At 41.8% G+C, this 27,343-nt stretch overlaps 1 protein-coding gene across 1 annotated transcript in view; it reads right to left on the bottom strand.

Annotated features, from left to right (window-relative positions):
- Positions 1-4,240: 4,240 nt before the first annotated feature.
- Positions 4,241-27,343, bottom strand: part of CERS3 (ceramide synthase 3) — a 38,938-nt gene continuing 15,835 nt past the window's right edge. Inside the window, exons 5-11 of the mRNA XM_009995338.1 lie at positions 27,085-27,142; positions 26,133-26,183; positions 24,747-24,839; positions 24,397-24,525; positions 22,749-22,855; positions 20,774-20,930; positions 4,241-4,372 (exon numbers count right to left, since the gene is read on the bottom strand). Coding sequence (XP_009993640.1) covers positions 4,241-4,372; positions 20,774-20,930; positions 22,749-22,855; positions 24,397-24,525; positions 24,747-24,839; positions 26,133-26,183; positions 27,085-27,142 — 727 coding nt within the window. The remainder of the gene's footprint in view (positions 4,373-20,773; positions 20,931-22,748; positions 22,856-24,396; positions 24,526-24,746; positions 24,840-26,132; positions 26,184-27,084; positions 27,143-27,343) is intronic.

The following is a 27,343-nucleotide window of genomic DNA, read 5'->3' as shown; positions in this document are numbered from 1 at the left end:
TTGCTTGCCCATGGGCAGAGATGGTAAGTCAGAACCTCTGTGATCTTCCTGACCAGGGAGGCAGAAATGGAAAGAGTAAGAAACATGGAACAGCTTTTCAGCTGACAGAAACCAGCACAGCTCCCTTGTTTTCAGCAGAGCTTCCCTGCTTTTGCCAGCTGAAGATCCATGTCTGAGTTGTCTCAAGGTGCTTCTGGTAAGCCATGTAGGTAGTAATCCCACAGCAGCCTCCCTGGGCAGCTGGCACCACAGGGTATGTATTAATATGAGCCCTCCTAGGAAAAAAAATTAAAATCATTATCTCTGTATTTTCATATTATTCTAACATTTCTCAATTACACCTCTCATCATAAGCAGCCCTAATATGCACAACAAAAAACAACTGAGTAAAGATACAAAAAGCTGTTGGCATCTAGAGTGTTCCTGGTGTACACAGGACCACTGGCAAATACTTTGGTCAAAGCATAAATCCTGAATAACACAAATGATGGATAATGCACCCATGAATTTTGCTCCCTCTCCATTCATGAATTGTCCAGGAAAAAACAAGTTTGTTTACAGCAACTGGTTACCTCTTATGAAGGACATGGATCATCCAGCCTTTTCCAGGTAAAGTAAAAACTGGGAAGAGTAAGGAATTAGCTCCTCAACAGGCCCTCACTGGAAAGCTGGGAAGGAATGGAAAGTGGTGACAAGGGCACAGCAAGGCAAGGAAAACAAGGAAATCCTCACATAGGTACCTGTTTTTTAAAAACATTGATTTATTATGTGTAGCACAACACACCAGACAAATCCAGTGGCATTAAGAACAACAAAAAATAGATAATTATACTGAATTACACAATTGACAAAATGAGTCCTGTGGAGTAAAGGAGATATATACATCAAATTCAGGGTGGACTGGTGAATCCATACAATGAATGAGTACAGGGGAAGCATGGTACACATGGACAGGAAAATCTGAACAAAATTCAGAGAAATTAAATGGAACAGAAGAGTTCCTGCTGTCTCATGGACTAAGATTTCACTTTTGGTCTGTAATTTTATCCCAAATATTTTGGCATGGTCCAAGTGACAGCAGGGCCAGATGCACAGTTTCAAATCATTAACCCAGGACCCATTTTGTGAAAATGATCAAAACAATGCGTTGGAGTCTGTCTTCTGTGCTCACACCCATTACCTACTATTGTTCTGCACTTGCATTTCACAACAAAATTAACAAAATTAAAAGAAACGTAAAGGGCATCAAATAGACTGAAAATCTGGAAGCACCATGGACATTCATTTATTTAGCACCAATTGTGTTCCTCCTGACCTCAGCTTCCTGCTTCTGAGTTTCTACCAGCAAAAAATGGACAATGAAACATGTGACTTCAGGAATGACAAATCTGATGTTAACACAGGACGTGTCCAGCCCTGCTGTGACAATCTGTTCTTCTGGGCTGTGGGGATTTGTCCACAGTGGTTTCTGTTCAGAATTTTTGGGTCTCGTCACTTTGGGTGGCAGTGATCTTTGCCTTCCAGGGCCTTCCCTCCATAGCCCAAACTGCAACTTGATGTAGTTATTTGGTTGTTTACTGTGCTTAGACTTAATCTTCACCTGCAGGACATTATTTTCTCCATATTCTTCTGTACTCATCCCAAATTTGCCAAAACATTTGATGTTTCAGTGGATTGCTCTACCTTTTACTCTTCCTTTAAGACCCCAGTTTCACATCGATTTTAAACAACAGGTCTTGTAATTAGGTTGGATAACTGCAACCCAAAGTTTTTCCTAGGCAAAACTCCAACAGAGTTAATTGGCTTCAGTGGGAGACTTGTCCAAGTAGGAAGGGTAAGATTTGGCCTCAAGGAGACTATAAATTCCAGTCTAAAACTCAGTAGTCGTTCAGAGACTCACTCCTGTGACAACGTCATTCTTTGTGTTTCCTTTCCTGAATTCCTTTCCTAGCCCCAGTGGGAAAGCTTTCTGGGACCAAAATCAAATGATAATACCCTGGCCACCTCCCCAAACCCCGTTATGTCTTATAGAAAGTATCATTGTCTCCACTGCTCTCCAAAGGGGTGTAAAGACTCCAAGACTTTCTGTCAGGAGAGGCCAGTTCTGTTCACAGAGGCAATAAACAGCCCCAATAAGCAACCGTGACCCTGCCAACCTCACCAGTTGCTTTCCATGGTGTAATAAGTACTTACACTCCAAATAAACCCACACTGCAGTATTTAAGGAATTCTCCACAGCTCTGTAAGGAAGCACACTGCAGCATAGCAACTAACTAAGGGAATTCATCCCAAGCAGCACTGTCGAACTGCAACCACGGCCTCGGGATTCCTGTCCCACCACTGCACATGTCCCATCCTTCTCAGAAGCTGTAGGCCATACTCCTTTCTCAGTGTAACTCCCTTTGTGCCAAAAAAATGAACATCTGAGGTATTACATGGTCCAAAATATAAGCAAAAAATTAAACACAGCCTAGTTCAACAGACCATATATATTTTTTTTCATACTGCCTGCCTCTGTAACAAAGTACTCCTACAGTTTCTTGTAACTGCAGAGAAAACAGTTCATATCTGAGATCCCAAACATTTCCCATCCTTTCAAATGCTTCAGCCACAGAATTATATTCCCCTTTGCCAAGGAAATCTTGAGAAAACAAGTCCCTCATCTAATGCTTCCCATAGGTCACCAAGTTCCTGCCTGAGCAGCCTGAAGGGGAAAAGCACCTTTCTGAATCAAAAGCTCTGCACTGAGGCTGTTCTAGCTCTGGTCCCCCTGTTCTCTCTCAAGCTACTGGATGATCACCAGATGATCTCAGCTACTGTAGAAGCTCATGGAGAGCTTCTCACCTCTGAAAATTATGAGACACATAATTTATGATCCTGTGAGCTAAATGCACCTGGAAATGAGGCTGGTACTGCCCTGCTGAAGAGCCCAGGCCCTCCTTGGAAAGCCCCAGGACTAAAAACACTGCTGTGCCCTGCACTGGTGCCAGAACAAAAGTGCAGACGTAGGATAGAGGCACTTGTGGTAGGAGAGGCTGATAAAACATCCACTGTTCCTCCACTTGTTACAGCAGGAACAGCAGTACGTGGCCTAAGTCACATACTCACAGCCAAGTTTGGCTCTAGTTGATGTGATTCCCAATTTTCCAAAAGAGCAGAGGTGGAAATACAGACCCTGATATCAAACGGATACACAGCCCTGATGATGGGACATCCCTTGCTTGTCTCCTGCTCCCCCAGTGCCCCCATAGGTGCAGAGGACACCCAGGGACCACAAAACAGAATTGAGCAGACTCCTTCCTGAGCAGTCATCCAGTGCTGTGTGAGACAAGCTCACAAGAAAGAAATGGATGACATTTATTTTTAATCTCTTGAGCTGTAGATGTGTCAGGAGCAAGGGCTGTGCAGCAGTTCTGAAGACAAACAAGAAAAGCAAAAGAACCTGGGAGAAGACCAAATTTTCATTCTCTATCTTCCCTCCCCACTGCAGCTTCTGTTCCAACACTGGGCTAAAATGACTCAGATAGACATTTGGGAAACCTGGATCTCAGTGGAGAAATGAGGCTGAGTTGTGCTGATTTAGCAGTGACTTCCTTGACAGGTAAACCTCAGAACACAGTATTTGAGCTCCCTCTCATACAGCATATTTTGGAGAAAGACTAAAGTCCTACAGAGAAGTCAGCTCTTCACAATAAAGTAATCTGGCATCCTCCATGTCAGCTTCCAGTGGCCTCCAGGACATGCAATATAACTCCCCCAAAATAGCCACTTTGATGACAGTTAAAAACTGAAAATTAAAGACTAAGATGTTAGTCACTGTACAACAATGTTAATTTTTTTCCTACACTGAGTAGTTTTGATTCCTAATAGAGTCCACACTACCCACCTACCACAAAACATCTGTGAATTAAACTGCTTGGTGAAATACACCTTATACCAGATTGAAAACCAACGTTGGAATCAATGGGGCAGTAAATAATCTGACCCTCCTGAGCTCTGAGCTTGCAGATACTGTCAGAGCAGAACAGGCAGTGTGTCCAAACACTTAACAAGGATTCAGAAAGTGGGTCATTAACACGTTTTGTCATGTTATGCAATTTTTCCCTCCCCTCCAAACTGGGCTGTTTTCCAGCTCCAGTAGCCAACAATAAATCAATCACAGTCTCTCATAAGCCTTTTGACTTAAATTCTATCCTGTAGGTTGGGTTAAAAACAGAGCAAAAATCACTGCAGGAGGTGGCTACTGGTGACTGCTGTTTAGGAGATGTTTGCTTGACCCACAGCCATTCTTGTTGCCATTCTTTGTGGGATCCTCTTCATTATCTGTAACAGAATCTTCCTCCTCTTCATCACTCCGGTCATCTTTTAAGTCCTAGGCAGAAGAAAGCACTGTGAGCATATTCTGTACTTGCTGTTCACTGTCAGAGAAGTTACCAGGCTGCTATTATCAGTGCAATACAGACCTTCCAAAAAGGCCTACTGGTGCCAGACCAACAAGTCTTTTCTTTTCCATGTGAATTGGGTATCTGGATCTTCGCAATGGTTTTGAAATAAGAGCCAATTAATTTAATTAGTCAGGTGCCCCCATCTGTAATTGCAAAATGAAGAGATGGTGCATAGAAGTTCCAGAATATGAGATTTTTTTTCCTTGGAAGTTCCCCATCATCCTTTAAAGACAAAACCTCTCTGTCCTTCATTTGCCTTGAAAAACAAAAACACATGCTAAAGGGAACAAATGAAAGGGGAGCTCTGGATACACTGGACAGTATCAAAGCTGCCCACCCCAGAAATACTCCTTTCCCCCAAAATGGAGGCTGACATCCAAGGACAGACCAGTTATCAACACTTTAATCTTGCAGAACCCAATGGTCTTCAGACAAAATTTCTCCCATGACCTTGGCCCAGTCATTCTTGCTTGTTTCCCTTTTCTCCTGTAAAGCCTTACCAGTAATCCCTGGGTGCTGTGGGATTAATTAACAACTGTGAAGTGCAGAGAAGATGAAAAGAATTTTGTATAAAAGCTGGATATGATGAATACACTCACCCAAACATAGGAGTTGAGAGGCTGCCTGCTTCTGACAGGTATAAACTAAACAGTGACTAGTTGTGCCAGCACCTCCTGCTATTCACTTTGCTTAAAGAGACTTATGGGCCCTAAACCCTTCCTCCCTGCTGGATGGTGTACACAGCATGTCAACCTGTGCAAAGGGGAGGGTCTCCACACAGCTGTCAGACATAAGCTGGGTATGTCATCCTGCTCAGGGAACTGCCAGGGAGGAGGGGACAGCTGCTCCATTAGCAGGGATGAAAGGGGGTCAGAGAGCCAGTCTGCCCACATGAAAATCCCTTCCCAGCTCTACAGGAACAGCTTCTAACACTTGGCAATCCTGCTTCAGCCCCAGACAGTCAAATGTGGTCCTTGCTAATCAATGTTTTCCACCACACAGAGAGAAGACATTGTGTCACCCCAGCATTGCACAGCACATATTAGGGATGGGTAAGACAATTCTGTGCTTTTTGGCACAGTACATAAAATATACCTTTACTCTCTTATTTTTCAGCTCCTGCCATAACCCAGGACCCTACAAAGTGTTCAGAAGTTTGGGTCAAACAACTGAGGCCCTGGCATTAAAACCAAACATCTCTGCTTCTCTTTCAGTGCAACAAGACCTCTCCAGCTTCTCACAGTTTAACAGCCCTGCAGGACTGTTTGCTGAGGGACACCCAAGGCTTCCCTTCATTCCAGAGCATGTTGCCTCCAGAGCTGTGTGCTGGAGATGATCTGCTGACCATACAGCGACACCAGGGACTGCTCCATCATGGATAAATCTGATCTCCTTGTCATCTATCAGGACCTCAACTGCCCAGGCACAGACTGCATGTACTTCCTCCTCCCAGGGTGATGTGCCAAGGTCAGAGATGAAGCACAGAAAGGAGAAACCAGTGTTGTTCCTGCCCATCCTATATCTGCTCTTGGAATGAACTAACAAGTTCACTTCCTCAGCCTGCTCATCTGAGGTCTGTCGTAAGCATCAAATTCACACAGAGAAAACAAATGACAGTTCAGTTAAAAACTCACCCAATTGCAGCCTCACATCCCTCTATGTGTTACACTTCTAGTGACATGCATAGGACTGGAAAGAAAACAGGACTGAAAAGCCCAAACTCAGTCTCATCAGAAACTATAAACTTCCTGGAGATTTTCTTTTGCCTTTTCCCTAACAACATACAAAGTGTATCAAAACAAACAAATCTTACTGTAAATATTGTGAGACAAACTTGGCATGCCCTCAGTTGGAGAAAAGGAAAGACAGCCTTTCCCACAAACACAATTTATGAGGTTCTGCCTTTTTCAGATCACCTCTTTCACTCCTGGTAGCTTTGCAATTTTTATTTGCAGCAAAGACCAATACTGAGGGTGTGGGGGGAGGCTTGTTACCTTTTTGCAACCAGAAATTCTTAAAAAAAACCAAACCAAACAACCAAACCTCAGTACAGTGTGGGGTGCAGAATCTGCCAGACTCACTGAAAGTGCTCTCATCCTCCTGAGCAGCCTCTGCCTGGAAACATGGGGAGTGCCAGGGAGGAGCTTGTTTGTGGTCACTGGGGATAGACTCGAGCCAGTGAAGTTCCTGTGGGCAGGTGCTGAGTACCTACCTCAGTGTGCTCCACAGAATCTGCTGGTGCTCAAGTGCATGCTCAAGAACAGCTGGCAACCTGCTCCACTTGGAATGTTAACTGGAGTGTGACATCCATTCCTGTTTCCTGCAGGAATGAGCTGGCATTTCCAGCGTGGAACTGGAAACTCAGATAGGATTTGCTTCCCACTTTTAACACTCTCAAACTGGAAGCTCTGATTAAAGGCACTATATGTAGTAGTTAAAAGACATGCAAATGTTTTTTCCAGCACACTGAAAATCCCTGCTTTTGAAATAATGTCTTACATATTTCAAAGCAGCAGCAATTAAATTGCTTTGTAGTCTGAAGCAACCATTGCAAATTTGCTTAATTCTGGGACAGATGAATCCAGCCAAAACCCTACTATTCATAAAGAAAAAAAGCTGCTAAATAAAATCTAAAATTTTATTGTATTTTTCATCATGAATTTGCTTCCTGACCAAGTCTCTCTACAAATTCTTGCTTTAGCAAAGTCTGGCTATTTTGTCTAACTTGTTTAAGTGACAGAACAGAACTTTAAATAGCAATAGTTTCATCTGTAACTAGAAAACTAAACAAACCTGTCTCTGCAAACTGTTTAACAGACCATTATAAATCTATTAAGATAACACAAGTGAAGTTTGTGCCTCTTAACTCTGACCTTCTAAGAATAACAAAAAATGTAACATTTCTAGGATTTAATACCAAGATGTTTTCTGAGCCCCACACATCATATATCATAGCTGTATTTTTCAACTCAAAGACTCTGCTCTTCCTGTCCCGGAGCAACAACAGATGAATGTACGATCAGAAACACAAGAGCTGGCAAACTGTAAACACCACAGCTGAGGCCACCATTAATACTCAATGGTTTAATGGCAGCAATTGCATTTATTATACTTCAGATGGTTTAAGGTAACAGACAAAATGGATGTGTATATTTTATGTTCTGGATGACTAACCAATTTAATCTTTCTAAATGGATGAATGGTTTCAAGGTTTATGAGAAGCAGCACTAATGCTATAAAGTCTGCAAAAGAGCCATTTGTAGTGAAGCCAAAGCCGCAAACTTTTATAATCTTTTTTCCTTTTGTTTAACCCTTCCACCTGCTGCTCAGTCTGCCTCTTTTAGTCAAATGAACCATAGTTGTTAAGGTAGTTTTGGCTTCTTGCATTTCAGTGCTGTTAGAACGTGTATCATTCAAGCCATTAGCACCACAGCCTATTACACCAACAGTCAAGAAGCCTCCAAGAGACTTCACCAAGGAAAAGGTCTTCTTGACATTAAGAGATGAGCCACTTCCCAGCCTCTTGTAAGCAGAAAAACGTTGGTCAAATCTCCATCCAAACTAACAAGAGAATTTCCTCATTGTGGAAGTGTCTCTCCATAAAGCACTCAGAAATCACCTCCCTCTTGACCAGCTCTTGTGGGAAATGGTCCTTCTTCCCCACAGAAGTCTGAGCAAAATGCCTTTTAAGCCAGCGAAGCCCTCCTGCTGATTGTACCCAGCTAAGGGATCAAAACCTGGCCTTCCCAGGGAGCACGCCGGGTCCTGACCCCGAGCACCGGGTCCCAACCCCCGAGCACCGGGTCCTGACCCCGAGCACCGGGTCCTGAGCCCTCCAAGGCGGCTGCTCGGGCTCCTCCCTCCCTCCCCTTCGGTCCGCAACCCTCTCGGACAGAACATCTTACGGGCACGGGACATTTCTGCATTACCGCCCCAAAGGACATATTACTTCCTTGATCTATCTATCCCCTGGGAGCCATTTGCCATTTTTACATTTTCCCTAAACCTCCTCCCTCAGTTTGTGTTAACCCTTAATAAACCGGTTAACTAGTAATCATTTGCCTCCGCAGCAATTAGTGAGCGTGGTGAGGGTGGTCTGTTCTAACCACCCTAAAACTGGGTCCCGTTGGGGCTGTTCCTCTGTGAGAGGCCACGTGTGAGCTCTTGGTCTCACTCAAAAAGCCCTCCAGATTGGGGAGGGGGAAGTGTAAGAGCTGAGGGAAAGATGCTGCCAAGCAGTAAGAAAAGCAGCAAAAATATATTGTAGCAACGTGGATTGATCCTATAAAGAGTGAGGAACCCTCAGCAACCTGCCTTCTGCTTCCTCAGGAGGGGAAGGGCATTTGCTAGCAAACCCATTGTCAGGCCAGTGTGTCTCACTGCAGGTTGTCAAGCTGAGCTCTCACAATAAGCTGGTCCTGCAGGGACATGCTCTGAAACAGGAGCAGCCCCTGAGGCAGCACGGAGAAGAAGACAAAGAAACTGGCTGAAAGACATCAGAGCAGAAGTTGTTTCTGCAGTGAAGATGTTTCTGCATGAAGTCCATTTGCCACATTGACTGGAAGCTGTAGCTCTCCCTGCCAACACCCTGGCATTCCCAGGAATCTGCTGCCCCAGACTTAGCTGACTTTTCACCTGCTCTGTTTAAAGCCAGCACTGGCTATAGTTCCAGTCCTGCAGGAATCAAAACTGAAGCAGCTCTTTGTATCTCCTGATAAACTCCCTCTGAACTAGATCAGTTTCAGTGTACTAAGATCTGCCACCAAACAAAAATCAGCTCAGAGTAAAAACTTCCAACTCCCAAGAGATTTGTGGATCTGAACAGAAACACTAATTAAAATAGACTTATAAATAAATAAGAAGCAGTGACTCCATCCCAAGCCTTTCACTAGATCATTTGTTTCTTTATGGATAGCTTGATCCAGAGGAACCTTATCAGGTTCACCAGTGCCCTCATTTTTTGCTTATTGTAACAAACAAAACCATTAGATGCAGGCAAACATTAACTATAGAAAGATTCTGACTCTAATACACACAGAGGTCACCATCAAAGGGCAGTTTCACTGTTTCAAGTGATATTTTAGTTCGATACACTACTTTAAAAAAACGAAAACACGCAAATCAAAAAAACCCCACAAACCCAAAAAAAACCCAACCTGGTTTCACAGTGCAAATTAGAAGACTTGAATCCTAGATTGTAACATTTTTAAATGCCTAGAAACCTGAACATGTTCAATAAAGCTCAATCCTAGCCCTCATTTGAAACATTATCTGCACATTCCAGCAATGTCACTTCCCACAGAAAGTGCTGCAGTTATGGCACAAATCACAACAGGAATGGCAGCTTCTGCCCTGATAGTGCCAGTCAGAATCCAGATCATCACACACACAGACTATGTATTAGGACAATGCAATGGCTTTAAACTGGAAGAGGGGAAATCTAGGCTGGACATGAGGAAGACACATGTTATGAGGGTGGTCAGACACTGGCACAGGCTGCCCTGGGAAGCTGTGAATGCCCCATCCCTGAAGTGTTCAAGGTCAGGCTAGATGGGGCTTGGAGCAACCTGATCTCCTGGGAGGTGTCTCTGGTGGGTGGATATCTTTAAAGGTTCCTTCCAACCCTAAACAGTCTGTGACTCTATATAGAGACAGCAAGGGTGGCTACAACATCCTGAGCACCTTCACACTACTGTAACTACTGGGAGTTACAGTCTGTTTGGGAGTCCAGCTTTTTAACTCCTACAGCACAACCCTAGCTGACTTGGTCTATCACAGCTTGGTCTGTTCATGCATGTCCTATTTCCAAGCAGATTGTCAGTCAACTTGTCATAGATTGACTATGAGAAAGACCCTGCACCTGAGATCAGCCAGCTCAGATGCTTACAGAGGAACCCACCAGTTCCGCAGGTGCCACAGAAGACTTATTTCTGCCCTTTGCTTCATCTGTGGATTACAAGTTCTAGGTTCTGCAAAACCACTAGGCCCACAGGAGCCTCCTGGATATCAGAAACACAGGGACATCCAGGTCTCTCTCTCAAAGACTGTGCGACTTAAGGAGATACATTTGGGCCTATTAGGTTAAGCATAATTTATGTGCACACAAAGTAAGTGGATTTCTTCTACCAGGTAGAGATTATAAAGGCAACTCACAGCTGATTCTGGAATTTTAATTATGTCTTTTTCTCACTCAGTGAAATTTAAGATTTTTTGCATTGTCAAATGTTTAGTTACATCCTTTAGTTAGAATTTCCTGACTCTTAGAAATCAGAATTTAGAAATCAGACTCTTAAAATCAGTACATCCTAAATACTACAGAATCACAGAATATTATACCTTAACTCTACCTTAAGAATATTTTAAATATATACAAACATATTGACTAGATCTTGATTTTTCAGTGTAAAGACAATAAATTCCATAGCACCTGCACATATGGAACCAGCCTGCCATACAAAGATGAAAGCTGTTAGTCAGGTCAGCAACCACTGACTCAAAAGAGATAATAAACAAGAGAGATGATAAAAAGTCAGTCCAAATAGATAGGAGGCGGCATTTTTCTAACAAATAATACTATAAAGTTGATGAATCTCCAAGTTCAACATGTTCAATTCAACATCAATAATTCAACTCAGCTGACATATGACTTAATAAGTCTTTACTTTCCTGTGGAGACTAAGCAATATACATTTGGATTCAAGCAAACTGTTCTACATTTCCAGTCTAGAAGATTTTATGGGAAAATATATTTCCCTTTTCAGCTTATACATGCTAGGCAACTGAAATAAAGTTGATATTCAATGGAAGATATGTTGTTGGACTCTTTTTTTTGCAGTTTTTAAATAAAGATGCAGACTCTCTACATTAATTGCATTGGACATCTTGCAGCCAGAACTCATCTTATTTCATCTCTCTCTTCTATGGAACACCCACATCCCCAAGTATTTCACTGGGAGTTTTCAGGGGGAACTCAAAGACAACGTATGAAAAAGAAGTTAAAATAAAAGTTACACTAATTCCACAAATACTGAAAAGAAAAGCCTTAAAAAACTCAATGTTACTATTAAAACATGTTCCTGATTTTGACTGAAGGAGTAAATTTAACCTCCAAAAAGCATCACTTGTGTTGTCACTCAGCATAACACACCTGTAACTGGAGCTTTAATGCCCTGAGTGTTGAGAAGAAATAAATCATTGTTTACAGTTAATCAGGTACTCTGTGCTTTCAATAAAGTCTGCTAGCTGTGTTATTGAAATCCACTAACTAAACCTTACACTCCAGTGTATGTGGCTTTACGATAATGTCAGAAGCCCAGGAGGTACTGAGTGAGTCATAATGTCCCACTGCTTTTTGAATTATTCCAATTTTAAATCCACAGTTGGCAAAGAAACAAAGAACAATATAATAGGCATTTGATACTGTTCTCTATAGTGAACTTTTTTTTACCCTAGGACAGAACTTGCCTTAGCCAAGGAGTTCAGTGGTATGAACTTTTATCAGAACATGCACTTTTATTCCCTATAAATGCTTTTTTGGCTACAAAACAGCTGATCAGAGGCACTTTTCTCAGTGAGGTATGATACTGCATTTAACATCAACGTTTTGAAGCAACACAGCTGCTAAAGAATATTCTTGCAGAAGCCTTAGAGCACTATCAAACTAACCTGAAACCACCATGTAAATGACAGGCACTTCTATCCCATGTTGTGGTGCTTGGTTCTGTTTTCATGCTTAGGAGGCATTTTGTTCCTTTTGTGATGTGTTTAAAGATTATCTCCATCCTTAAATACTGTCCATCTAATTTTCAAGTCACATACCTAACAAGTAATGCCTTTTCATTTGACATTCTTATCACAACACCTAAAATCTTTCCAATACAGTATTTCTAAACGCTCTGATACTGAAGCTGGATCTAGAATACCTGAAGTAGAACCTAAGGAACAAAACCTCTTAAATAGCATTAGAAGCCCCTGAGAAGTGTGTGCCTAAGTCACCTGACAGTGGATTCACTTCTGTGAAGTTCAGCATTCTGAAACTCAGGTACCTACTCAGAGATTGTTATCGAGGACTTCTCCATAACCCCCAGAAACAGGTGCTTCCAGAGGGTGACCAGCCCCACCACTGTTGGGGTGACAACTCCAGACAGGCTGAATTGCTCCCCGTGGACACCACTCTGCCTCTACTGATCACAGAGGGATCCTTGAGCTTGAGTCCAGCTAAATTGAGGTGAGATAAATCCTACCCTCACATGCACCACAGCCCTCACTGCCTGATCAGAGTAATCAGGTTGGTTTGCTTGCTTTCTGATGATGTTAGAATTGTGTCACAGAAGAGACACTGCTCCTTGTAAGATTCCCTCCCTTCTTGCATGTAATAAGGATTATGGAGCACTCCCAGGTCCCTCTAGGGAAACATACTTTAAGTACAAGAAAGGACAATTTACTTTTCTCAGTTGATATTAGTCCATCATTAACTAGAGCTTTACTTCCAGCTTTCTTGATTTTAATGGAAGCAGCAGACTGCAGTGCTGTGAACTCCTCTGAAAGTGTGAGAATTCCTCACCTCATAACAAATTTCCAATTTCAAACCTCTGCAGCATATATTAAAAATAGCAAACGAAGGCACCAAAAGTTCTGTGGAAGGCCCAGGATTTGCTCTGTGAAATAATTTTTGGCAATTGAAAAAATAAATACATATGCACACTATTATATAGATATAGTTTTTATGTAGGTGCATATATATAAAACATACATATAAAACATATCATAAACATCCTGCTAGAAAATTAAAATATATGAGCAGTTAGCAGGGGAAGCCAGAAAAAACTGTCAGTAAATGCCCTTCTGTGTCCAGGCAGGTAAATCAATTTTAAAGCAAAAACTTTACCAACATTTGTCTTTTATTGGAATTAGGAACTTTGACATAAAACGAGTAATTTGGATCAGGGATTTACTAAAAGTAGAGTTACCTTGTGCCAGACAGACATGCAGAGAGAGGGGTGGGGGTGCATGTTTGGCCAGATCCATTGCTGGTGAAAACTAACACAATCCCATTGACTTCCAGTCGAGCTGTTCATTTCCACCAGCTGAGAGCCTGGCCCTGCTTCAACCCCTCTGCCTCCCGTGGGACTGGCCAGGGCAGGAAGCTTTGCTTCCAGAATTTGGGCTTTGATTTTTCTCTTCTGGGAGGCAGTGATCATCTGCAGCTCCTCCTGAAGAAAACCTCAGCCACTCTTGAACCTGGAGACTTTTATTGCAGCACAATAAAGAAGAAACCTGCACAGCCCCATTTATGGCACAGCTAATGCAAAAGGGGCAAAGAGGGCATCCACATGCACCATTTGTTGAACTATGGCCAGAGGACTGACTGTGCTCTTCCACAGTCTTGTGTGAGGAACAGGAACCCTAGCTTTGGAAAAGGTGCTTTGTCCTAGTGCTCCCACCCCAGCACCCTTCACAAGCCCTTCTATTCCAACCAAATGTTTCTCACCAGTTCATTCATCCGTATGGTCACAACAGTCCTTAAGTTTTCTAAACTTCACACGATTTTTGTGTAATATTTAAGCGAAAGGTGGTGTTGAATTGTGGGCATTCTGAGCAGAGTTTGTTCAAAATAAAATTAAAAACAAAACAAAAAAACTCCAGTGGAGAATATTTTTGCTCTCTTGAAATCTGAGAAGTCTATTTTAGCATATAGCATAACATACCTCCCTGGAAGTCATTACTCAGCTGCTGCCCTTTTCATAGCCTGGAGTAGAAAGTAGAGACTTAAATACCAATCTGCCTTTTAACTCACTGTGCCAGGAAATGAATTGGGTGAGGCAAAGGAGACCAGACAGTGCTTTTGGATTGGCACATGACATTTATGCAGTAGAGAAGACCTGGTGGCTTTTCCCCTTTCACAGATTGGGCTGCATCCTTTGACTCTGCACATGACTGAGCACAGCCTTGACCTCAAATCCCCAGGGAGGGAAGGACTCCAGAGCTCCCCAGTGTGCACACAACAGCTTCTCTCCTTCTTGCCTATCACTGGAAATACCAGCCAGCAAACCTCTTACTATTTTATACTTTCTTCTGCCTGCCTCTCACCCATCCCTCCCTCAGGTGAATTTGGCAGTGAGATATGAAGCCAGGCTTTGGGCTTAACTAGATTGCTGCAGCAGAGTGGGAAATATGCAGATGAAAGAAAGTCACAACAGGAAGTAATTTCCCTTTACTAGGGCATGAGCCTTCCGGCTGCTGACCTGGCTGGCAAGCTCCCATCTCCAGGCCATTAAAAAGCTCATGTCCCAAAGGCAATAACTTGAATCAACTGGGAAGGCTCCCAGATAGACTGTTTTTCATCTCCAAGAGGGAAAACTTTGTTCTATTTTGTTCCCCTAATAAGCCATCCTCATGACAAAGACTGCTATAAAATATTTATCTGTAAAGAATCAACACATTCAACTTCTCCTTTACTCGTTTTACTTTAAAATGGGGGGAGGAACTCCTGGTAACCCAGTTCAATCTGCCTTGTGATCGTGCTGAACCTTCACCCAGACAACTCAAAGCAGAGCAGTACTGGCCCCAGCCTAGAAAGCAACCACACAATCTCCAGCAAAAGCTTTTCCACAGCTTCCCAGTTTCAGAGTAAAGGAATTATAAAAAACTAGATTATCTTTATCCTCTAAAATGTATTTCTGCTTTTAAGAAGACTAGCTGGAATAAAGGCAAGCACACCCCTCTGGGCTGGTTTATCAGCACCCATTGGCACAGTACAGGCTTAATAAAGAACATAAGTAAAAGAACACAAAACTTAGTGCCTCTAGTTGACAAAACTAAACCCCTTCCTCAGTTTAACTCCTGCGAATGACATTCTTCTGAAATTAATGACTTCTCACTGAATGTGCTAATGCTCATTAAATTTCATTTTCTGGTTATGGATGTCCTGAAAACAGATTTTTCTTTTACTGCTTTAGAAAGAAGTAAAAAAAAAAAATCAGCTTAAAGTCTGACTTTTGAGGAATCCAATGAACTACTGTGCATGCATGGAACTGAATCTACATTTCATTACATGCTTCATTGTCACATGCCAATAACTGCACAGTATATGGAAGCACAGCACTGTTGTGCATGATCAGGGTCATGTTATGACCCTTCACAGCTGAAGTTAAAAGCCAGAGTTTAGCAGTTGGGAGCAATCAGGCTCAGCTCACCCAGGGCATGCCCAGTGCCCCCTGAGCAGCACACAGCTCAGGCAAACCAACGCTGGATCCAATTCCACTTGCCACAAAAGAGATTTAAAATGTAATCTCTTTAGAGGCCATTCTACTTTCATGATACATAGAGTGTTTTTTCCCTTTCTGTAGTTTTAAATATAAGATTTCTGCTTAGGATTAAATATCTCAAGTTACTGCACAGTTCAAGGAGAAAGTCAGCATGGCCTCAGCTGGCAGAGCTCAGTGCTCAGAGTCCCAGCACTCCCTGGGAATGGAGGCTGAAGAGTCACTCTTGGTTAACAAAGGTAAACCAGCCTCACAGAATGGTTTTAACCACTGTGGATCCATATTGGTGTAGATTTTAAGCACTCTGGATCCATGTCTTTGTGGATTTTAACACTGTGGATCCATGGCCTAACTCCAAAAGATATAGATCTGATTCTAAAGGTAACTTAAAGAAAGCAAATCAAGTGCCAGGGGCTCATATTTGTCTGTATTTCCATGGGGAAATGTTTAAGGACCTGCCAACAAACAAAAATAATGATCCATTGCTTTAAGCCATGTGCTGTGGGCCTGTGTTTCAGTAATGAAAAAATTCTCACCCAAGTTCAGCACCGAAATTCCCAGGACCCACATGGTACAAAATAAATGTAAGATTCAAATGAACTATTAAAAATAAAAGTTCTGCCTGATGCAAACAGATCAAGCACAAAAACTAAGAGGAAAAACAATAAAAGGATCCCAGGGAAGGGAAGTTCTGCAGAAGCTGAGGTGGGTGTCAATAGCCTCAGGCTAACCTCAGCTAAGGCATCTGTCAGGAGCAGGTAGTGTGGCCTCTTGGAACTGTATAAATTCATTTAAAAATATACATGAAGGGTTACAGCAAGTCTCTCAATAGATAAATTAACAAGAAAGATAGAAAGTACCTGCCCCTCTACGGGAGTAAAGAATCACTACCAATCTAAGTAGTGAGGGCATGTTTTATAAGAGCACAGTCTCTCTGTGTTCCAAGGGACTTCAGGCCTTGCCTACCCTCAAGTATTCTAGTCCACAGGCACAGTTTTAGGGATCCAGTTTTACTGGTGTGTCTTCTGTTGATACAGAAAAAGGTAACTGATTAAAAGATTAAAAAAAGATTAAAAGATTGGGTTAACCACTTCACATGGTTCTTCTACTGCTGGAAGTAGCAGAATTATAACAAAAAGTATTTAATGGATCTCACTTCAAGCCAAAATAGTATTTTTTCAGCATTTTCAGCTACCCCGCCCCCCAACATCAGCTGCTCCTTCAATGCAAACTCTCATTGCTCCCTCTGAAATTTGGACCAAACAAGGACTGAACAAACTATGGAAAAGGAAACCAAATTCTTAAAAAAAAAAAAAAAAAAAAAAAAAAAAAAAAAAAAAAGCCTGCTCAGCGAGTGTAAAATACCAAAGGGAAAGGGAAGACACCCAGGTGGCACCAGCTCATATTTTAAAGACTGACAAGTCCCAAACCTGCTCTACAGCATTCACAGGGTCTTTTCTGCTTCAGGAAGAACCACAGTGAATCCAATAACACTGCAGCTGATGACTCCTAAATATGAGTGGCCATTAGCTAGAAGCTCATTGCCTTACTTGAAAACAGTGCGATGGTAAGAATACAATTAGGAAAAAACACATTCCAGGTCACAGAAGAGTCTGTTAAAAATCTGCCAGTACCTTCTGCCACTGAGGGACTATCTGAGCCATGTGGACATCATGCCCATTTCCTACAACTTACACATTTTTCAAGACTCAAAGCATTGTAGTCCTGAAACCTTAACTCAGTGTGTAATGGTTTTAACATATATTTTACATCTTAATTTGCTATAATAATGTGGCTATAAGCTGCTGTCATTTGCTCCCTTCTTCTGACCTTGGAAATAAAGTGTTTAATCTCCATGGGATTTTCCTGGCGAGATATTTTAAATCAGTGCATATGTACATACTTCTCTATGTTTTTTCAATTTTCTTAAAATATTCTCATATGTGCAGACATGATGACTAGACATGTTTCAGTGGTGCTTGAAACTTGATACAAGTGGGTAATTTAACCATGTAATTGAACAATATTACAGAAACACACTGAGTTTCCTAGCAACAAAAGGCCTTGGCCATCAAGATGGCAGCCAGCAGCTAACATTGTTATTGCCTGACCTAACTCAAAGAGAAATTACATGGAAGAATGTCCTTCTTCCTCTTGCAGCAGAGCTGATCTAAGATACATGACTACAGGTCTGACCTTCAAGGGCTTTCCTCACATGCAGATGTCTTTCATACAGGGTCACACAATGTCATATGAGAAGGGACATTTGTGTTCCTTTTTGGATATTTTTTTGTATTTTTCCAGAGTAAGAACATCCTTATTCACAAAATTTAATGTTCCTGTCCCCTTAAGTTCACCCCAATAGAGAACATAAAGCTTCTTAATGCAAACTATTGATGCATGTTAGGGCTGGGCAAGGGGAAAGGTGGCATGGAGACCAGTGCTGCTCTGTGCTACCAGCTCCAGTGTCAGAGAAAATGGACACAGAGGGACAAAGCAAGACCATCTCCTCCCTTCTTTCCTTCTTTCTCATTTTTATTCATCTGTGGTCACATTTGGGAGGAGGGAATTCACAAGAGTTTTAGTCCAAGTTCTTTTTTGCTGAAGCCAGTCAGTTGGCTGAGCAGCTATACCAGAGGACTGAGAACTGTCCCTTTTATTAGTGCATTGGGGAAGTGATACCTGAAATGAAGGGCTTCTGACCAGCCAGTCTCAGACAAAAGCCATCTCTTCCTGAAGAGGACAAGTAAAGCATGGAAGAAGCTACCAACTCTGGAGGCTGCAGCACTCAATGTCATTTCTGTATGAACTCCTGCCTTCACCAAAGCCTCCTGCCTCAGTCTGGAGATAAGAGCATTGGATCTAGACCCACAGCCCTAAGCACGATGTGACACAGCCCTGTGTGACTTTCTGAATAACAGCAAAGGGGACTTGGTGGGTACGTGACATCCTGAAGATGTGGGCCCTCCTGTTTACATTCTCCCTTGAGTCCCACCATTTGTGTCTGACCAAGATGAGCCTTTAACCTGTCCTTTGACAACAGACCACAGCACTTCCTACCGAGAATGAATACATTCAAGCTCACTGACTTTCAGACAATGGGATGACATGGTTCAGAAGGACACAACTAGGGGAGACAGCTGCCCCTGGACAGAAGCTAGGAGCTGCCCCACTGCAGTGGTTTTCATTGGTCACCCCAACAATCCAGGGGGGCTCAAGGTGCAGAGGACACTGAAAAAATTCCTTGCACCCTCATGATGTTCAGATCTTCCTCCAGTTCAACATCAGTCTCTACTCCCAGTTACATCAGCACTTCATTTTTCCATCTGAAGTGTCTAACTTGCTTCAAGCAAGATGTCCCAAACTGCCTGTTTTCTGAACGAAAACGTAAAAGTCTTGGGCAGAAAAGCAAAACTCTTCTAATACCAGGGTGGCAGTTTACTGGCATTGCACTAAAATAGCAAGAGCTGTTTATGTGGAGTATGTCTACAACAAATATGTTGGTATCAAAACACTGCCTTGCCAACACTGTTCTTTCCAACAGTGCCTGGACAGCTCTGGAGGCACTGGCTGCTTTCACAGCCAAGTTTGCCACTGCTATGGAAAATAGGCTGCACATGCAAGCCAGCTGCAGTCATGCAGACTGGGGAGGGCTAAGGCTGCTCCTACCACTGTGAAAATATTGTTTAGAAACCATCTTCCCAGAGAGCTATATAAGGAATCAAAAATCCATGGCAGGGATGCAAGCTCAAGGCTTTATCATTTTTTAGCAATGACCAATATAAAAAGCTCATATCTCTAAAACATTCCTGTCCCTCACAAAGGCACATGTGCAGGCAGGGCACAAGGCCTTATATAGCTGGCCTAGTAATGTCCTCTTCACCACTGAATCTGAAGACCTTCTTGCATTGTACTCTCATAACATCAACCAATGTGGATAGAGAACTATGCCAAAGCCTTCCTCTTACTCAGCTGGAAGGCAGAGGGATGTCCCTCTTGACTTCACTAGAGGGGTTGTGAGAGAACAGCACAGAGACAAGGCCAAAATCAAAACAAGAAAATGAGAAGTGAAACACTAACCCTCAATAAGCCAGGTCTGAAATAATTTTGTAGTTAATCTAACAGTGACTAATAAGTGACATCCAAGAAATACAAGCTTTTCAGTGTCCAAGGGAACACAGAAACATGTTTTAGAAGAACAATGCAAATTATTTATTCTACAGATTTGTCCTTTATGTGCAGCTAGTTGCTGTCTAACAAGGGCTGTTTGTAACAGCAGTTTTCTTTTAAGGAAGACACTGGGGCTCCCTATGATATCCAGCTGCCTACGTGCATATGATTTGAAGGAGTCCAATAATCCAGTAATTATAGGATGGTTTCTGTTACCAGTCAGACAACAATTAAATACAGGTAGAAAGGAATATTTCAATTTCCTTAAGATGCTTCACAACATTAACTACTTCAGATGAAAAGACAGAGTCAGCTCAATTAAGTTTTTGCATCCTGATCCTCAAAAGAAATACCATTTTTCAACAGCACAACTGAAATTTCACCTGAACTAGCAAAATATACCTGTCAATGCTTATGCCAAACCTTGAGACATTCTCCTAAGTCCTTTTCTAAATGCTTTTTGCTGCATGTTTTATCTACACCACAATGCACACTTCATGACGAGAGACCTTGTGGAAATGTTACTACTTCAGGCAATCAAACAAGACCACAATGGCAGCAAATGTTTCTTTATAGTTTTGTCCCCACATGAGTTTTCTCTACAATAAAAGCAGGTTATGGCAACACCAGCCTTGCACTGCTTCTCTGAAATACTGTCATATTCAGGTGGTGCACTGTGTCATAATCTAATACCAGATCAGCTTCATGTGATTTTCTTAATCCAAAATCAGTGTGCAAGTACAGATGTCTCAGATTTAGACAAACCTGAAGAACTTTAGTCAAAGTTCTAAGTTTTGATGTTCTGATTTATGACCTTAGGTGTGACAATCTATTAGAGGTATTAGCATCTATTCAATACTCGACACGTCTTTCTGCAGAAGAAAAACTGCTTACCTTTAAGAAAATGAATCTTCTCAGAATCTTGAAAGTTAAGTAAGCCCAATATAAATGCAAGCCTTGAAGGGTCAATAGCATCCCATTGAATAAAAAGTATGCTATGACAGGAGTTGTGGAGTAGTATGTGGGCTGATACAGCGTGCAACGGAGTATCCTACGAAATAAAAGTCACTGTTAGTCTCTGATTAATTTCACATTCCAAAGTCATTAACTATTTCCACAAAACATTGAAAAGCTCTGAAAAAATGACAGATAGATTAACAAGCCCCATCTTTACCAGATTCAGAAAATACTTCACTGTGAGAGTGACAGAGCACTGGAACAGGATGCCCAGAGAGGTTGTGGAGTCTCCTTCTCTGGAGAGAGTCAAAACCAGCCTGGACAAGTTCCTGTGTGATGTGCTCTAGGTGATCCTGCTCTGGCAGGGGGGTTGGACTGGATGATCTTTTGAGGTCCTTTCCAACCCCTAAGATTCTGTGATTCATAGAATCACTTAGGTTGGAAAAGACCTTTAAGATGATCAAGTCCAACCACTAACCCTACTCCACCATCTCTATTGAAATACAGACTCCAAAAGATGAGAAATGTGAGTATTGCAGGAAAGTTTTCTAAGTAAGTGCCTTGGGTCTGGCTGAGATGGAGTTCATCTTCCCCACAGCAGCCTTCACAGGGCTGTATTTTGCATTGGTAGCTAGAAAGGTGCTGACAACACACCAGCTGCCCCTTTCCTCCTGAGAAGGGGAGTGATAGAGCAGCTTGGTGGGTACCTGGTAACCAGCCAAGGTCAACCCAAGACAATAAGGTTAAAAAAAATCCCATTTTAGAAAGATACTTGAGCTCTGTGTGGTCTAGATACTATGCAACTCAGAGCTTGTCTATGCCATTTTTTCTAATGCAAATTCTTTCTAATCTGAAATCCATACTAGAGAGAAAATCCTACAGGCTTTGCAACAGGGCTTTTTCTTAATTAAGATCTTTTGTCCATCCTCAGACTTTCACTACTCATATATTATTTGGTGCTTTTTGAGTCCCTTTAATTTCATCATGTTTTGTTTCCAAGCTCAAGAACTCAAGCACAAGAAACTCAGTGAAGCAAAATTATTGGAAATCACTTGTACAGTTAATAAAATAACAAGAAAGTAAAAGACATGAGCATTTCTGAAAGAAAATACTACAGGAAATGAAAACCTTGTGTTGATCAATGTTCAGAACTATTAATTTAACCAGCTTGAGTCTCTAAGGGTTTGTCCACATGCAGGGAGGGGCACGAAGGCAAACTAGAACAAGTCAACGAAACCGTGAATGTGAAACACATTAAACAGTTTTTAAAAGCTAAACATGTTAAGCATTAAGCACACTGAGCACCCGTGGGGGTACCCCAAAGCAGATTAAATCAGAGCACTCCAAAGTCATGCAAGTACTTAGCAAGTTATGATTTATTTGCATTGACTTCCTAAATTAATTGGTTCACCTTAGTTTTTCTGAATGCTCCTCGTCTAAGTGAGCAAGGTGAGGTACTATCCTAGAAGTAGGTAGCAGAAAGGAGGGTCTACAAAAAATTAACTACAATTATTTAGGAATTACACTCTACTCTGACTTTGCAGCTATAGCAGAAGGGAAGGAATGAAAGGGAAAATTATTCTTCCTAGTTAAGTAGATCAATCCCCTCGAAAATGCAGGAGCTCAGAGTATTAAACTACAATTTATTAAAATAAGTAAATAATATGCATATAAACCCCCAGCTTTAGGTTAGCATGTTTTCAAAAGGTTCATTTAAAAACTATTTTTACTTAGATTAATTTTTTACAGAATATGACAGGTTTTGTCATTAGTAGCCAACAATAATGAAAGTTCTACTTCTGTTCTTTCAAATACAATCCACTCCTTTCCTTTTCCCATCACAACCAATACTAACCTCTCAATGGAAATGGCAATGACATAAAAGCCTGTGACTATGTTAAATATTGCTTACCAGAAGGGGAACAAGATGATTCTTGTGAAGAAGAATGCAACAGAAAAGATGATAAAGAGAATATTGCAGGTTTTCTCCCAGTGAGCGTAATTAAACATTTTGGCTGCCTGTGTTGAATAAAAAGCACCAAATATATTACAAATATCCTCTGAAATAAGTTCCTTTCTGCATTGTCAACAACAAGGACTCATCTTCTACCTAAGCAGGAAGAAAATTTCCTCCCTGTTTGACAGGTAAAGCCATCATTTTACTGACACCTAATAAAGCAGTATCAAAACAAATTCTTTGTTCATGTTTCTCCTTTCATCTTAAAGGAAAGGACTCTGTACCAAAGGTCTAAAGATCAGCTCTCTGATCAGAATGTAAAAGTGTCATGAAAACAAAAAGCCCTCTAGAAAACATAACTGGAGATCTCAGTGTTGGTCTCTTGGTCTCTTCCCACTAATTAAGATTTGAATTGCTGTTTCCCTAGCTGAACTGCACAACTCTCTATGCTTCATTTAGGAACCACGCTGGACACTGGTGAGTACAAGAGATGTTCTCAAGCATGAACAAAGTTCAGGTGCCAAGCCTAAATTTTGAGCAGCACTTTGATGAACGTTGGAGTGGCAGGGCTGCATTAAATTATTCTGGTACCCAACTTCAGTTCCCATCTGAGTGCTGACCTCACAGTTGTCAGCTCAGCTGTTTGAAGGCCGTGCAGCTAATTGGACCACAAAGCAGCTCAGAATTAAAAGAATCCAGAAAAAAACCCATACCCATAGGTTTAATCTGGATCAATCCTAACTGCATGACCTACAAATTAGTTTTTCCAATAGAAGGATGGAGTATCAGGAGCAGAAATGAACAGTGGCAGACAACAGCCAACAAGGGCTGCTTACACTGGCACTGCCACTAAAAGAGGTGATAAAACTGTCCTCTCAGTCTTAGTGTGACAAAGCCAGGGTAGCTCTGTTCTAGGAAGCAGTGTCCATTTGTCTTCCAAGAAACCCAGCAGCAAGTCTCTACAACCACAGTGCTACGTGGTGAATAGGACACTTGTCAAACTTTTCTAAACATTGATATTTAGTTTAGGGGAGGGGTTTCCCCTTCCCCAGGGCAAGAAGCTTTCCCTCTGCCAGTAGGTACCTGTCATATCTTGTTCAGGGACAGCTTGACTGTCTCCAGTCAGAACTGTGTAATGTAGATGTACCCCTTGGGTCAACACAGGAGTGTGAATGCTGACAAAATTAAGCCAATTTGAAGAACTACCCAAAATTTTGGTGGCTAAATTTGCTTGAGAATTGGGTATAATGACAAGCTGTTCACAGGCTAGGCAACCTGGTCTAATTTTAACAGTGAAACAAGAATCATCCAGGGAGGCAGCTGTATTTCCAGTCCCTGTTCCATACTGAAGAAATCTCTCTGCTCTTTTCTCATAAAGCATTCTGTAACAGAGTATCAGCTTCAACTATCCAGAAGCTCTTTTTTATCTTACATTTTATAAATCTGTGAAGTCACACCTCTTTGAGGATAGGAAGGGATTGTGTGAAGCTTGTGACAAAAAGATTAAAACATCACTGAACACAACCTGGGCAACAACCAATTAAACTCACCAACCAAAAAACCCCAAACAAACACACACAAAAAGACAGGGAGGTGAGGTTACCTCGAGCCAGAAATCTGCAATATCGTGCACAAACATCACCAGTGTTCCAACCCGCACGTAATTGCCACACCAAGAGCCACTCATCAGCCCAATGGCTGCCAAGTGATGGACGACGTGAGCCATAAAATCCTGTGGAGGAGAAAAGAGAAGAGGTAGAACCAAGGAAGCACAGCCCTCGAGGGTGTCCGCGCAGATGAAGTGACAAGCAAGATGTGCACAGGTGTGCCAGGGACAGACTGATGCTGCCCTCATGTGGCTGCACCAAAGCCCGTGTCAGTTTTTCCTTATCAACCTTATCTCCCCCTTCACAGAAACACAGGCTCCAGCTAAAAACAAGCACGACCACTTGCCTTCCTTTTGTTGTCAATTCCGAGTGTAAATAAGAGAGACCAGTAAAAACTAATCTCGATCATGTAGTACCAGTATTGGGAGGGCAGCAGAGTCTGTAAGGAAGAAAAACACAGTTAATTCTGAGCATAGAAAAAAGTGAATGCCAAGTGAAAATTACTTCTTTTTTCCTTTCCTCGCTGCTTTTGCTCCTCTGCTGAGTCTTGATTAAAAAATTAAACTAAACTAAATCCCTCTTCTGGGCTTCATTAAGAAGGATGTTCTGGGAGCCAAATATTTTAACCTTTACGCAGACCAAACTCTCAGTTCCTGCAGTTCCTCCCCCACCTCTGAATTTTAACATGTTTTTTGCTGTGTTTTTGTCACAGAGCTACACGCAGAGTGCTTCTGCATTTAATTACAAGCAATTGCAAATAAATTAAGCCCTGCATTTTGGGGAATATTTAACATTTTAAACGTTCACACATCCCATGATTAAAATGTCAGCTATTTGTGCTAAAATCCTATGCATCTGCTTCAGATAGATGCTGAGCTTGGCTGCCCCCTTGCCTCAAAACATTTCCCAGGTAGGAGGAAGTAAGCTTGGTTATCAGGTCCCATGAGTAAGAGAAGCTGGGAAAACTCAGCTGGGAGACAGGATTCTTTTTATTTGGTCCTTGAATCAGACAGAACAATAAGGCAGTGTGATTGGCCACAGATTTATAAAAACAGCAGTAGGGGGCACATGAGAACCTCTGTCAGGTGGGCAAGAAGGCAGCTTGATCGGTCATCTGTTATGGGACTGATAGTAAAATATTTAAAGAAGAAACAAGAGTCTTATGACATTTGGGAACAAATGGAGAATTGAGAGGATCCCCAGAGCAGGGACCCACATTATACAAACCAAGTAACAGAATCATAGAATGGTTTGGGTTGGTAGGGACCTTAAAGATCATCTAGATCCAACTCCCCTGCATTGGAGTTCTCTCTCCTCCTGGCACCACCAAGCAACAGGGCCCAGCAGGCACACAACAGCACTTGACATCATGCTCTGAGTAACACTAGTTCACAGTGCCTTGGAGCATCGTCAGGGCTGCTGCAAGCTCACGGGTTGTGCACTGAAACTGGTGACACGGATAGCATCTACTGTGTGCAACTGCTAACCTGGGATGGGTGGAAATAAGAGTGGTTTGGTTGGAGGGCTGAGTTGCAGCACAGACAGATCATGGGGAAGTCCTGCAACCATCAACAGGAGGTACCAAAGGAGAACAAGGGATTTTGGTGCTGCACCTCTCTAGGCGGTGCCCATTGGGAGGGAGAAAGGGAACAACGCTTCTGTGGATTAGCCCTTCCAGTGGGGAAATATCTAGGATGCCTCAAGGCCAATGGCCCAATGCCCAAAACCTCACCTGAAATGGATAGCCAACCCACGTCTGCCATATGTCATAAAACCAAGGTTTCTGGGGAAGAAAAAATATTCAGAGACTGATCAGCTGAGCAACAATAAGTCAACTTAACTCTACATCTTCAATTCTTAACATTTCTCTAAGTGCAGCAGGCTAAGAAACTATAGGCTTGATAAGTGTTCTCCACCTATTTCTAAAGGGAACTTACATCTCAGATTTACTATATAGGTCTCAGCTTTTTGGCTCCTTTTCAAGGTACCTGAAACTTTCCAGTTTATCATAATTTCATCATCCAAAGCAGTTGGTGTGTTTTATTACTGCAATTACTCAATATATGTTTCCACAGGTTTGTTGTTTTTTTTGCCATGTTTACCAGCCACACAAATCACTGGTTCCTGATGATAAACAGTGTTTGGGGAAAAGAGCCAGATGAACGTAGACACGCTGAGAACTGTTCTGTTGTTCAGGAGAAGCAGTAATGACACCCCAGGCAGTGCTCACAGAGTTACAAGCAGCACTCTCCCTGTTATTCCCAACTTCTGACTCAGCAGCAACACCTCGATAAATAGCTGTGAAATACACCATTGTTGTGGTCCCCCAAAAGTGCTGCCAGAAAAGGTTTATGGCCTCCTTTGCGAAAAACATGGCCATGTGATGCATTTGTAGGTGTTAATAAGGCATGTTGTAAAACCATCTGTGTGACTTCTTAAAACTTTCCTTAAAAAATACTGATTACTCATTAATTATTGTATCAGAGAAGTTCAAAAGATAATTTAAATTGTAAGTAAAACCTTTGTGCCTATTGCAGACTACCATCTAGATTATGTACATAGAAAGATCTGAACCTAAAGAGCCACTGAAGCCAGGGAGTCTTTCAATGGACTTCAAAAAGATATAAAAACCAGTCCTTATTTAATTAAAAAAATTATATCAGTCCTTTAAAAAATTAACTTACATCACAAAGAACTATAAATCCAACAACGGAGGATGTAAGATAGAATGAAAATCGCCAGCTGCAAAATAAAATTGAAAAAAAAAGAACAAATCATTGTATTTTTTAATAGATATTCTGAACCAGAATTACTGCAAATCACTGTGTATCACAGCTAAGATTCATATAAACGTGACCTCACACTCCACATTAATGGTCATCACATATTTATCTCCGAATTACTAGTATTTAAATACTTAAGCTTTGACTAATTTCTAAAGAA

Source organism: Chaetura pelagica, unplaced genomic scaffold (genome assembly GCF_000747805.2).
Source record: "Chaetura pelagica isolate M959 unplaced genomic scaffold, ChaPel_1.0 scaffold453, whole genome shotgun sequence".
NCBI classification, from domain to species: domain Eukaryota; kingdom Metazoa; phylum Chordata; class Aves; order Apodiformes; family Apodidae; genus Chaetura; species Chaetura pelagica.
This window is presented reverse-complemented; position numbering and strand designations above follow the sequence as displayed.